This window comes from Talaromyces marneffei, chromosome 3 (assembly GCF_009556855.1).
Source record: "Talaromyces marneffei chromosome 3, complete sequence".
In the NCBI taxonomy this organism is placed as follows: Eukaryota; Fungi; Ascomycota; class Eurotiomycetes; order Eurotiales; family Trichocomaceae; genus Talaromyces; species Talaromyces marneffei.
The window spans coordinates 3,214,116-3,227,100 of NC_072350.1; the positions used below are offsets into that span (position 1 = coordinate 3,214,116).

The following is a 12,985-nucleotide window of genomic DNA, read 5'->3' on the forward strand; positions in this document are numbered from 1 at the left end:
GACTGTCTCCTCGATCCGACCTCTCTGCAGGTATCCGTCCATATTCGAGCCCTCGCAATCCGTCCAGGAACAAACCTTCCCCATTCTCATTTATTCTTGTACCTATTTTCCAAGCGTTCTTCTTGGCCCTTGTTTGCTTGTTTGCTTGCTTGCTTTTGCTTCACAGCCTGCTTATCCGTCGACCTTTCTCTTTTCATTTCCCCGAATGTATTCTGTTGTTTACCACCGAGCATATCATGGCGTCTAGCGACTTTTCTTTGGCGTGTTTATCCGTTCTGTGTCCTTTTTGGCTCTCCCAGTTTTGCTTTGGCCACTTTCTGAATTATGCGCTTGCTCTCCTTTTTCATTTCATTGCTTCTTCCGGCGTTCTTGCGTCGGTCGTTCACTTTTGCTCCATCTGCATATTGTTGCTGCTGTTTCGGGTAGATAGACTCGACTCGTTTCCTCTGGAGCGAGAATAAGATTTTGGATTATTTCATCTCAAGCCACACACTTTTATTCTCTGTATCGTATCGTATCGTAGGCTCTTTAACAGCCTAATAAACCGGGACCAGCAATCTACTCTCTCTCTCTCTATCTCTCTCTCTCTCTCTCTCTGTGTGTGTGTGTGTGTGTGTGTGTGTGTGTGTGTCTACCCTGTGTTGTCCAAGAAGCTAATGTGTATGTGTATCGTCAATATCATGCTTTGACTCGGCAGAAACTTAGAGGAAGGGAGTGGCGGGTGAGTTGATGGCCGATTGTGTTGCGTGTTTCCGCCTGGAACGGAGGAGAGGATTGTGCAGGGGCATAAGGTGAATGAGTGATACCCATTGGTTTATTGAGAGTTAGGAGAGGTTGCTAAACTGCTGCTCAAGCATGAGGAAAGTAGTTACGTTTTATGGTAGTGGTGATAGAAAAATTCAATTGGTCCCAATATTCAATAGCCAATATATACGGGGGAAAAAAAATACTATAACAAATATATCATCATGAAATGGTCTCAACTAGCCGGTATGGTATCTACTCCTCGCTTTTACTCTTTACAACTTCGCCTTTCCATCCGACAACAACTCCGCACCTGCACCAGTAATAGCAAACTTGCCAGTCTCGACAACAGTAGTCTGGAAAAGAACCATATTGCCTTCTTTCCACATCTCTGTCTTAAGGGTCTGTCCTGGAAGCACAACGCCAGCAAAGCGGACCTTGAGGTTCTTGAAAGCACCGAATTTCTGGTATACGTGTTTACCAGAGATACCAAGGAAGCAGAGACCGTGAAGAATAGGGGTCTTGAATCCGCCAACCTTGCTGAATTCGGGGTCGAGGTGGAGGGGGTTACGGTCACCGTTCAATCGATACAAAGCGGCCTGGTCTTCGGATGTCTTCTCTTCAACTACGACATCGGCAGGGCGCTTAGGAGGCTTGTAAGCTGCGACGGCTCCCTTTGATCGAGCAGCAGTAGGCTTGGGAGATCCACCGAAACCACCGCTGCCTCGGATGAAAATGGTGGACTCATTGTAGAACAAATCTTCGCCAGTTCGTGCATCCTTGGTAGTGAAACCAGATACAACAATGGCGGCGTTGCCCTTGTCAACGACATCAATCAATTTAGGCACGGTAACTGTCTTAGCCTCCGTGGGGATGGGGAACTTGCGAATCTCGAGATACTGCTCGCCGTGAAGCAACATCATCGGGGAGAAGTTCTTAACAATATCGTCCAGGTTATAAGGAGTCACTGTGTCAAACCATGGGATAACACCAAATGTTGGAAGAGCCTGGAAGTTCTCGTTGTTCTCATAAACCAACGGCAGATCTGTGCGCTTAGCACCCAGACTAATGTTGTACAAGATGATATCACGGTCAGTCCAGTTGAATGGTGTGCCCTCAGTAGTCATCTTCTTGGCCTTTTCAATGTTGGCTAAGATGCCTTCGTCGGCGCTAGGAGCGGCCTTGGCTGAACCACCAGCTTTGTTGTTAATATTGGCCATGGCACGTTCAGAACCAGCTGACGCGTCCACAGGGTGGTCAGCACGACCATCGTCAAAGTCGACAATCTTCTTCCATTGAGCAAGAAGAGCCTCGGGAGTCAAGGCCACATCGACTGGGAAGGAATGGCCGCCGCTTCTTTGCCAGCGGGTTTCAGCGTACCAACCACTGCCGACCTCGAAAAGGCCCTTGGTGCCAGGCTCGAGGGCATCAGAAGCAAGCAAAACGACAAGAGGAGCAACGTAATCAGGCTTGAAAGCCTGGACCATCTCCTCTGGCAAGATTGTTCGGGTCATGTTGGTACCAGCGTTGGGGGCAATGGTGTTGACCTTGATATTGTATTTGGCCCCCTCAACAGCCAGCGCACGAGAGAATCCGAGAATTCCAGATTTAGCGGCAGAGTAGTTGGCTTGTCCGAAGTTGCCATAGATACCACTGGTGCTGGTAGTGTTGATGACACGGCCATACTTTTGCTTCAAGAAGTAAGGCCAGGCTGCCTTGGTAACCTTGTATGTACCGCGGAGGTGCACGTTCATGACTGGATTCCAGAGGTTGTCATCCATGTTGGTGAAGGCCTTGTCCCGGAGAATACCAGCATTGTTAACGACAATGTCAATACGGCCAAAGGCATCAATAGCAGCCTTGACCACTGCATCGCCATCTTCTGCAGAGGCCTTGTTACCGACAGCCTTGCCGCCTGCCTTGATGATCTCTTGAACAACAGGCTCTGGGTCAGCCAAGTCGTTGACAACGACTGAAGCGCCAAGCTTGGCGAAGAGAAGACAGTATGCTCGTCCGAGACTATAGATGTTAGCAGAAGCCTATTTGTTCGAGGTGGAAAACTTACCCAGCACCGCCACCAGTTACCAAAGCCACGCGCCCGTTGAAGTTGAGATCAGGAGCAGATGGGTTGGCAGGAAGTTTCTGGGCTTCTTCCAACAAGGTCATGAAGTCTGCAGGACCAGAGGGGTAGCTGGGTTTGGAGAAATCGTTCACATCGCTCCACTTGGCCAGGATGGCTTGGGGAGTCAGGGTAGAGTCGGTCTTCAACAGAGCTCCTTTGGCACGTTCCCATCGGTACTTGGCAATGCTACCACCGCCGACTTCAAAGATGCCTCCGGATTCAGTAGTGTTGGAGGAGTGTGTTAGAACTGCGACAAGAGGAACGACCCATTCAGGTTTGAAGTGCTCAAGGATCTCGGGGGGCAGAATGGTGGCGGTCATTCGGCTAGCAGCTGCAAGGCGTTAGCATACCTTCAAAACGATCGTCATTCACACTTACCTATAGGTGCAATGACGTTGGCGATAATGTTATATTTGGCACCCTCCTTGGCGAGGGTTTCGGTGAAACCGACTTGACTCATTTTGGCAGCTAATCCTGTCAGTATGATTTTTCTTTTTCAACCAGAGGTCAAGCTTACCGGAGTAGTTGGTCTGGCCAAAGTTACCAAACAGACCAGCAGCCGAAGAGGTGTTAATCACTCGACCGTACTTTTGTTTCCTAAAGTGAGGCCATGCTGCACGAGCGCACTACGACATGTAAGCAGAGTGTCATGCTTGAAACATGAGTGAAGCTCACCTTGTATGCACCGTAAATGTGAACCGCGTTGATCAAATCCCAATCCTTGTCTTGCATGTTCTTGAATGAGATGTCGCGCAGGATACCGGCATTGTTGATGAGAATATCGATGCGGCCAAAGTTCTTGATGGCTGTGTCGATAATTGCCTCTCCGTTCTCCACGCTGTCGTAGTTTGCGACAGCTTTTCCGCCAGCCTTGCGGATTTCCTCGACGACGACATCGGCGGCCTGGATAAGAGTCAGTATTTCCAATGGATTTCAAAATAGTGGAACACAACAACCAACGCACCCTTGTCGAGTTGCCCTCGCCTTTGTGAGAACCACCGAGATCGTTGACGACAACGTTGGCGCCTCTCGAGCCAAAGAACAAACAGTATGCCTTACCCAATCCACCACCAGCGCCAGTGACCACGACGGTCTGGCCGTCATATCGCAGTTCGGACATCGTGTGATGTGAGGGGGGAAGGACGAGGAACAGGTCGGTGTGATCAGTCGAACAGGTGTCAGTGAGCTGAAGCAATCAACTCAGTGCCGACACAAATAAAAGAATGATGAAAGATAGTAGTAATACAGGGGATGAGTGAGTGGTAGGATACGTGGCAGAGAGAAAGCGTAGTGTGTAAATATAAGAAGTGAGGTTGCAGGTGCAGAAGACATGCCGGCTGGTATCCGTGCAGCCAGACGAACCTCGGCTCCGGGGGAAAGCGAGGCTCAGCGAATGAGGGAGCAGCCCGCCTGCCTCGGCGACGGTGGGCCCACTTGCTCCGTCGGAGTGCTCTGGCTTCACCCCGTGACTGTTGACATCACGTTCTGTCTTCACATGCTTTTCGTAGTAGAATTGGTTACTCTGCGGAGTACACTGTAGTAGTACTACGTGCTATATAGGACTGTCAGATTATCTCCTGGTGATCATGCCATGCTCATGAATCCTGCTACTCCAACATCTAGCATCTTGCTCTGTATAATCCAGACGGAGATCTTTCCTTATTTATCCTGGTCCAATGCGCACTTCGTTCACTAGTTACTGGTAATCCGTACCGTATGCAGGACGAATTCATAGAGCTGGTCTACACAGTACGCACGTAACTATCCCATTTCTCGACGATCTTAAACAATCGGATCGAATTTCAAAACGACGAGAAGTCCTGAATCCGTCGCACGTCTCCAACAGCCCATAGCAGTCAAGAGTGTAGGCACGGAGTACTAGCCGGGCGCTGGGATAGGTGCAGGGAATTTCCCCATATTCCGGCATCGACTGCCGAGAGAGAACACACGACATGCCGAAACACGTCTCGGGAATAGCATTGTCGGTACGGATATAAAATATACATCACTTCTAATGACTCTGGATCAAGTACATTGTTTAAGGAAGCCAGCCCTTGTACCTCCTGAAGGCGAGATAAGATGGAGGTGCGAGATATAACCATGGCAACCAGCTGGCTACGAGCGATGCAATAAATATAGCTTAGTCCGCCTATCCCAGGTCTACTCCAGTCAGTGAACCCTGCAACGAACTCTAAAGACGCCGAGTATTTTACCGAAGACTTTCATGAGGCTTCCATGACATCCAGAAGAATTAAACAGACTTAATTATAAGTAACTACACAACGAATTCCTCTAGTTCTTATACAGGGCCTGGGTAAACTCCAGCTCCACATGGGGAAGTATCAGGCAGAACTATCACCCGCTTTGGGGCAGGTGGGGAAGCATATCGGCCGGGAGTCCGACTAGATAAATATACATCTTCCTCACGATGCGATTCTGCAATTAAATTGATCAATTGGCGTATACACACCTTAAACAAAAAGAAAATGCCGGAAATATTCGATGACAAGTCAGAACACTGCATCCCCTTCCTCCTGGAACGCTTGAAACAGCATCAAGCCCGGTATGCGAATGATGCCAATGCCCCGCCGTTCTTTCTCGGATTGAATGGCGTGCAGGGTGTTGGGAAGACTGTACTCGTAAACCATCCCTTCCCAACCCTATATCCAGTAAGTAAATGTGATGCTAATGACGATGAAGGTATCAACACTCCAAAAAACTCTCCGATCACCACCCTATTCCCTCCCCACTGTCACCCTCTCCCTCGACGACATCTATCTCACGCACGCAGACCAAGTCGCGCTTGCTCAATCACACCCGGAAAATCCCCTGATTCAGCACCGCGGTCAACCATCAACGCACGATCTGCCTCTTGGCCAGAAAGTCTTCCAATCTCTCCGCGCAAACCAACCAACCGCCATCCCGCAATACGACAAATCTGCTTTCGCGGGACAAGGCGATCGCGTACCCGAATCTCAATGGGAGGTCGTCAATCAGGACGGCGAGCCAAAAATCAAAGCTGTGATTTTTGAGGGGTGGTGTGTTGGGTTCAGGCCACTGGATGACGAGGTACTCAAACAGAAATGGGAGGATGCCGTAAAACAGCGACAAGATGCGACGAGCAAGTATGATGGGCGCTTGGGATACGTCAAGTTTGAGGATGTGAAGGCTATTAATGATGCATTGAGGGATTATGATGCTTTGACCAAGTGAGTTAGTTTCATTGTTCCTTTACGTGAAAAGTGCTAACTTTGTATTGCTATAAGTTCTCTCGACGCTTTTATTCATATGCAAGTTTACTCTACCGCACCCATGTCTCATGCTACCTTCTAACTTTCAGTCAGTGATGCCGAAAACTCGCGCTTCGTCTACGACTGGCGACAGGAACAGGAACGAACTCTCATAGCCGCTAAAGGCACGGGTATGACTGTAGAACAAGTCAATCACTTCGTGGACGGATGTACGCGTTCCCCTCTGCCATTGCAAGCTTGCCCTACTACGGTTTACGACTAACGATTCGTTTTTGACAGATTACCCCTCATATGAACTGTTCACTGAGACTCTACGCAATGGTGTCTTTCGACCGACCGACGGCAGCGCAGATGCGGAATGGAGGGATAGACAGCTTCGGTTGGTTGTTAATAGGAACAGGAGGGTTCAGGAGGTGATTCGTATATAATGTGCCTACGTAGTTTTGCCCTCTGTATATGTTCATAGAGAAAAGTATGATATAGGACATTATGGGGTTGATTGAATATGTGGTCCGGATTAACCTTGATAGACTAGACTACCTATGAATCGACAATCATGAACGCTAATAAACTGAAGTCCCTATAACAAACAACCCATAAAATAAAACCCCGTAAGTTTAATAAGAAAGACTTTTAGTTCATCTGGCGAACGAGGGAGTTGATGTTCTCCTCGCGGTTACCAGTGTCACCACCCTCAATGAAGTGGTTGAACTTGCGAGAGTGGAAACCACCGTTGGGGTTGGAGAGCTTGAAGGGCCACAAGAAGTTGGAGGCCTGCTTGAAGTTGGGGCCGACGGTGTAGATCTCGTGGATGAGATCCTCAACGCAGACAATGCCGTACTTGCCAAGGTTCTCCTCGATGATCTGGTTGTCAGAGAGAGGGAGACGCTGGCCGTTGACCTTGCCGTAACCACGCTTGTAGACGAGCTCACGGACGGTCTTGAGGTTGGGGTAACCGTAGGCGATATAGGGGTCGATGATGGTGAGCATCTCAGCGGTAGCCTTGTTCAAGCGGATAAAGACACCATTGTTGATCTGGAGAAGACGCAACAATTGTAAGATCTTGCGGGGCTTGGGAGCAATCTTGTTGATACTGCGAAGCCATTAGTATTCGAGTTGCGTTGATTTGATAGATAAGACATACCCCTTGATACGAATGACAAAGACCAACTTGGGCTCCTCGGGAACGTAGAAGGTACCGGCCTTGCGGCTCTCGCGAGCAAGGCGGATCTTCTCGCGCTCTGCGTCACGGTACTCCTTGACGTAAGACTCGGCACGCTTGAAGATGACACCACGCTTCTCCTTGTTGGCCTATTGAAAATCTCGTTAGCACGGACTGCAACTCGATAAACAGACATCCATAAAAAGGATATATTGGGTGTCAGTCCCGAAAGATGGTTAACAAAGCGACAGCATTGACCGTGGTCTAGTCGCGGTGTGGTTGTTATAATCATCCAACCAATATATCCCTTTTCAAAGATGCCTCAAGGCAAGTAATAAACTAACCTGCTTTCTCTTCTCGGCCTCTTCGCGGCGAGCAGCGCGGGCAGCCTCCTGGCTCTTACGCTTCTTGAGGAGGGTTTCAGGCACAAGGACCTGGTCCTGGGTAGGAACACTGTTCACATGCAAGGTCAGTATAGTCTGTCCGATAGGAAAAAAAACTCAAAATCGCCGAGTAGAAAGAACTGCAGCATAGTGCCACATTCTCAGACTGGAACGGGGAAAAAAAAACTCGACGAAATTCATTTAGTCGGTGAGGAAGGTGGTTCAAATCCTTCCCTATTACTAACTGTCTCCTATTCTACAGGCAGACAAGGTTCACAGGTATGATCGAACTCCAACAAGGCCTCAGCCAACAAAACCCTAAGCATAACGCTCAGGAAAAGAAACTGTCAAACGCTCAGTAGTGCGATGCATCGCAAATACAAGCAAGTGACAATTGATTTTAGGGAGAAGAACAAGCCAGTGCTTCTTTCTTCAACCCCAATACCCCTCGCTATCCTTCAGTCTGGCAATTCGAAATTCGAAATTCACCAGACAAAACAACAGCAGTCGGGACTGATCGAGCTGGCGCTGAGCACTATCGCAACAGCAACTCCAGCGAGAATATAGGACGACTATAACTGAAGCATCTTGCTCATCAGCTTGGAAGTCAAGGGGAATCGTACGTGGTGGCAGCCATTTCGAATGTGCGGTTGTCGATGGTTGTCGATTGTTAGCGTTGGACAAGTCGAGAAGGAAGAGAAAAAGTTCGAGTTTGTGAGAGAAAATGCTTTGTGTGGGTATAAGTGAGCACTAGTCCGTCTATGGTATAGCCTAATCGACAAGATATTTCGGGCCGAAAGTAGTTCCGACGTTATCTTATCAGACTTAGGGCTAGGGCTAGCGACGGTCCCGCATATGACGGCAGGCGCCATCCATCCTCTATGCCGATCTTGCAAGATTGCTTGTGTATGTTTTTCAACTTAAGATTTGATATGTGACACGACCTGAACAGAAAATGGCAACTCGTCGAGGCGTCGGTCTCGGCGCATTCGCCAACCGAAACCAAACAACCCAATCCTACGCAACCCACGGCGCAAATCTCCGATCAACACACCTCTCCTCTCTCCAGACACAACTATCCGTCTTTCAATCCTTACTCCACACCTTCGCACTCGAACATGCATCCAAGATAAAATCAAACCCTACTTTCCGTGCTGAGTTCGCACGAATGTGTAATGCGATCGGTGTTGATCCTCTTGCCGCTAGTAATGTCAAGGGCAAAGGAAGTAGTCGAAAAGGGCTGATGGAGGGTGGTAGTTTCTGGACTCAGATATTGGGTGGGGATATGAATGATTTCTATTTTGAGGTTGCTACAAGGATTGTCGAATTGTGTCGAGAGACGAGGGGTGAGAATGGTGGTCTGTTGGGGGTAGAGGAGTGTCGCAAGAGGGTTGGGAGGGGGAAAGCTATCGGCGGAGGATTGGAGGTTTCCAAGTAGGTTGCCTTACGATCGAACCAGTTCATATGCGGTTTACTGATGTTACTTATCCAGTGACGACATCCTTCGGGCCGTCAAATCCCTTGAACCACTCGGGTCCGGCTTCAGCATCATCAACGTCGGCAGCAAGCAATACATCCGATCCATACCCAAAGAACTCAATTCAGATCAAGCCACCGTTCTGGAAGTCATCCAAGTCCTCGGTTATGTCACCGTCTCCATGCTACAGGCAAATCTCAACTGGGAAAAGGCGCGCGCAAAGACGGTCATAGACGACTTGCTAGCCGATGGACTAGTCTGGCTCGATAACCAGTGCGAGGAAAATGAATACTGGTCTCCGCAGAATCTTCTGGAGGAAGATATGTGATGAGAGATAAACATTCCCGAGACATGATCTTAATGGTGCTAACTCGCAATACTTGATGACCTCGCATCAATGACTGGTAGCGTTGTACAGGACCTGACAGTTTTGCCGTTTCCTACATGAATACAACCCAAGACCTATTAATTAGATGCCACTGATACCCCGAGGTAATATTTGAGCCTCAGAAGCTGTACATATCCACATTGAAGATACATGAATATACTATTCCCAATAAATCATCCCCAAACTTCATTAAATGCTCCAGAAATCGAATTCAAAAATCTCTCGGTTTGTGAGCAATGAAAACATTAACGTGACCATACGTATTCCCAGCACATAATCATAGCCACATTTCAGCATAATTATCAAAACAAGAATATATGTAAATAGGTAACGTCTCTTTTTTTCTACCTAAATGAAAAATTCAACTCAGAAACTCCGACATGAAGACTAGAGACATGAGAAATAGTGATGATGAGGACTTTTTAATAGAAAAAAGCGGCTGGAAAGCACGTTGATGGTCATGGTGGAAATGTTTACATTAAAAAAAAAGGCATTCATCAGTCTTGATCATAGACAGAAAAAGACATATAAAAAAGAAAACGGAAGACATGTTATCTAAGAGTCTATGCCTTGATAGCACCACCCAATGCACCACCGCCGAATTGTTGGCCGCCTGGTCGTCGTCCCTGACCACCACCGGGGAATCGAGCACCACCGCGAGCTTGACCACCACCACGGCCGCCACGACCACCGCGGGCACCGGGTCCTTGCTCTCGCTGGAAGGCGTTGGCCATACCCTGTGTGCGTTGCTCGAGTGTCTTTTCGTTGGCTTCGAGCAGGGACATGGATTTATCGGCGAGAGTGACGATCTGGGATTGAAGACGAGACAACTCAACACCCTTGGTGAAGACGATGGCGTCGTTGACTTGGTCAAGAGCAGCGGCGAGTTCGTCGTGGGAGATCATGCGGCTGACAATAGACGAGATCTTCTTTTCGGAGAGCTCAAACATGGTTGCCAGTGTGGAGATCGAGAGGGTGTCGTAGAAAGGTGCGTAGGTGAATAGGTAGGTACGCAGACCTTCCTCTTGGATCTGCTCGGCGAGCATCTCCTTGATCTTGTCGGGCTGAGCCATCAAGTCCCAGATCTTGATCGAGTTCAAGAGCTCGGTGGCCTTCTTCCAGTCTCCGGCAGCCAGGAATTTGGCGCTCATAATGACACCATCTCGTGTGTTTTCGGGGGGACCTGTGAAGACTTGTCGCTCGTTGTAGTCGAGCATACGGCGGAAAGTCTTGGAGATAACACGTCGCTTCATCTCGGGGCTAGAAGATGTCTGTGCCATGAGGGGAACTTCAAGGAACATGCTAGATGTGAGGTAGATGCACTCCAAAAGCTCCAAGTTGATGTGCATGTGGAATGGCAGCTGACGTTGACGCTCAAGCTTCTCCTGCTCTGGCGAGACAGTGGAGTATCTTTGAAGAATGATACCCTGTGCAAGGAGCTCTTTCTGGCGACCGCTACCGCAGATATCAGAAAGGGTGTTCTGAGCTTCGTAGATCAAACCGGCGCGGAAAGCGCAGAGACCAATCTGGACGAGTGTCCTGTTGAAGAGGATCTGTGTGCTGACGTCAAAGTTGGCAATGTTCTCTGACAAGTGAGACATGAGCATAAGATCACGAGCGCGGTAGTAGTTCTCGTGGAGAGCAAGGAAATAGATTTGGCAAAGCATAGCGCGAGCCCGAATGATGCCATCGCTGTACTTGAACAGGTAGTTGCAGAGAGTCTGAACGAGGGCAGGGACATCAGAAGTCGATGCACGAGGAGTAATGGTCGATTCCAATGTTGATGGGATGGCCTTCCAGGTGGCATCTTCCAAAATGGAGACGACTTGTGAAGGCTTGAAGTATACGTGTTCCAACCTCCTGATGACCACCCGGTTAAGGCTGTCCTGTCTGGGTTCGCTCTTGTCGGCCTTGCCGAGTTCCTCAACATACAATTGTGAGCGGAGGAGAGCAGTATACAATGCCTGTTCATCGCCAAGTCGCTCAATGTATTCAGCAGTGTGTGGGTCAATGTGCTGAAGTGATCGTGTAAGCTCGTCATCAAGACGCTCGACGAATGATACAACGCTTCCGGGAATACGCAAAACCTCTCCTTCAGCAATTGTGGGCAGCTTGTCATCATCCTCCCACTCCTCAGCACCCTCTGTAACAATGTGGTTGCGGTTCTCTTCAAGAACAGCAAGGAGCTTAGAGAACTCTGCCTCGGCAAGTTTCCATTGCTCGGGGCTCATATGGTTTGCGGTAGATGATGATGTGAGATCGAAACGAGTCGCAATAAGAGTGAGGTAGACGCGAATCTGTTGGTAAGGAGTTTGAGCAACTTCGAGTAACTTCTCCATTGTGCGGATTTGCTCCAAACGGTCTGTGTTCTTCTTGCCTCGGGATTCGACAATGATACGCAAATGCTTGAGAATGCTCTCGGGGGTATATTGCAAGGTCTTGCCGTGGCGGCCAACGGTTGAGAAACCCTCATCGTCAGCAATGCTGAGCGCATCAAGAGTAGGCGTAACGCGAATTCGAGATGGCTTTTCGGCCTTGACCTCCTCGGCTTCAACGGCCTCCATATAGCCATCCTTGTCATCACGGTACTTGTCGATCTCGACCGAGTAGTCCTTGTTGTTCTTCTTAATACGTTGTCGGACTGCGTTAAGACCCTTAGTGTTGCTGGCGTTCATCTTCTTTCCGCTGGTCTTTTGCTTCGCAATAGTTTCATTCATGTAATCCTCGAGATCGGCGATGGCCTTGATATAAACCTTTGGGGTAGGTCCCGACTGGGTAATCTTAATAAGCTGTCGGTTCAGCTTATCGAACTCTGCGAAAGAAAAAAAACAACAGTCAGCGCTATAGTATTGTTTATCGGAATAATTAATACTCACCAGTCGAAATAACAGCCCAGTCACCAATTTTCTCAGCATTCTCAATAAGCTTGACAGTGCTCTCTAATTCCTCAAGTCGCTTATCCTTTGCACTCTTGACAACAGTCACTCTGTCTTCATCCTCACTCTCATCACTATCCTCGCCCTCATCCTTCAAGAAAATATTGGCACCGGTCTTTTTGGGTCGATCCTCATCTTCGCTAGACTCTTCCTCAGAGTCCTCTTCCTCGGAGTAATCTTCTTCGCTGGATTCTTCCTCCTCGGAATGTTCCTCCTCCTCGCGATCGGAGTAAAGCTCCTCCTCGTCAGAAGAGCTGGTCTCGCTGTCGCTGCCGCCACCGTGGAAGAAACGAGACATCTTTGCGGTGCTTTTTTTGGTCACTTGTTGCGCGTTTTGTTCGAGGGGAAAGAAAAAAACGTTGATATGACCTTTACCGACTTCGCGGAGCGAAAGGTCCCTTTTGGCTGATGACGATGATATCGCCCTTGATGATGGAAGGAATTCGCTGCGAATCAAGCGTTTCCCTAACCCGCAGTGGGATGAGTTGCAAAGGCGGCGATACAAAATTTAAGCGAGGGGTC

The 12,985-nt window shown here is 48.8% G+C and overlaps 5 protein-coding genes across 5 annotated transcripts; 2 read left to right on the forward strand and 3 right to left on the reverse strand.

The window, feature by feature from the left end:
* Nucleotides 1-1,019: 1,019 nt before the first annotated feature.
* On the reverse strand, nucleotides 1,020-3,986 carry EYB26_004895 (uncharacterized protein; the record flags this gene model as incomplete). The annotated part of the gene is made up of 6 exons (XM_054264186.1): nucleotides 1,020-2,763; nucleotides 2,810-3,197; nucleotides 3,245-3,334; nucleotides 3,384-3,492; nucleotides 3,542-3,769; nucleotides 3,831-3,986. The coding sequence occupies 6 exons, from the start codon at nucleotides 3,984-3,986 to the stop codon at nucleotides 1,020-1,022; spliced, it is 2,715 nt and encodes a 904-aa protein (XP_054120161.1).
* A 1,366-nt stretch (nucleotides 3,987-5,352) lies between these two features.
* EYB26_004896 (uncharacterized protein) lies at nucleotides 5,353-6,545 on the forward strand (the record flags this gene model as incomplete). The annotated part of the gene is made up of 5 exons (XM_054264187.1): nucleotides 5,353-5,505; nucleotides 5,567-6,075; nucleotides 6,133-6,156; nucleotides 6,211-6,326; nucleotides 6,397-6,545. 5 exons carry the CDS (start codon nucleotides 5,353-5,355, stop codon nucleotides 6,543-6,545), a joined length of 951 nt encoding a protein of 316 aa, XP_054120162.1.
* A 205-nt stretch (nucleotides 6,546-6,750) lies between these two features.
* On the reverse strand, nucleotides 6,751-8,299 carry EYB26_004897 (uncharacterized protein; the record flags this gene model as incomplete). The annotated part of the gene is made up of 4 exons (XM_054264188.1): nucleotides 6,751-7,210; nucleotides 7,262-7,428; nucleotides 7,624-7,732; nucleotides 8,286-8,299. The coding sequence occupies 4 exons, from the start codon at nucleotides 8,297-8,299 to the stop codon at nucleotides 6,751-6,753; spliced, it is 750 nt and encodes a 249-aa protein (XP_054120163.1).
* Nucleotides 8,300-8,617: 318 nt separating this feature from the next.
* EYB26_004898 (uncharacterized protein) lies at nucleotides 8,618-9,467 on the forward strand (the record flags this gene model as incomplete). The annotated part of the gene is made up of 2 exons (XM_054264189.1): nucleotides 8,618-9,096; nucleotides 9,155-9,467. 2 exons carry the CDS (start codon nucleotides 8,618-8,620, stop codon nucleotides 9,465-9,467), a joined length of 792 nt encoding a protein of 263 aa, XP_054120164.1.
* A 623-nt stretch (nucleotides 9,468-10,090) lies between these two features.
* EYB26_004899 (uncharacterized protein) lies at nucleotides 10,091-12,761 on the reverse strand (the record flags this gene model as incomplete). The annotated part of the gene is made up of 2 exons (XM_054264190.1): nucleotides 10,091-12,339; nucleotides 12,404-12,761. The coding sequence occupies 2 exons, from the start codon at nucleotides 12,759-12,761 to the stop codon at nucleotides 10,091-10,093; spliced, it is 2,607 nt and encodes an 868-aa protein (XP_054120165.1).
* Nucleotides 12,762-12,985: the final 224 nt, after the last annotated feature.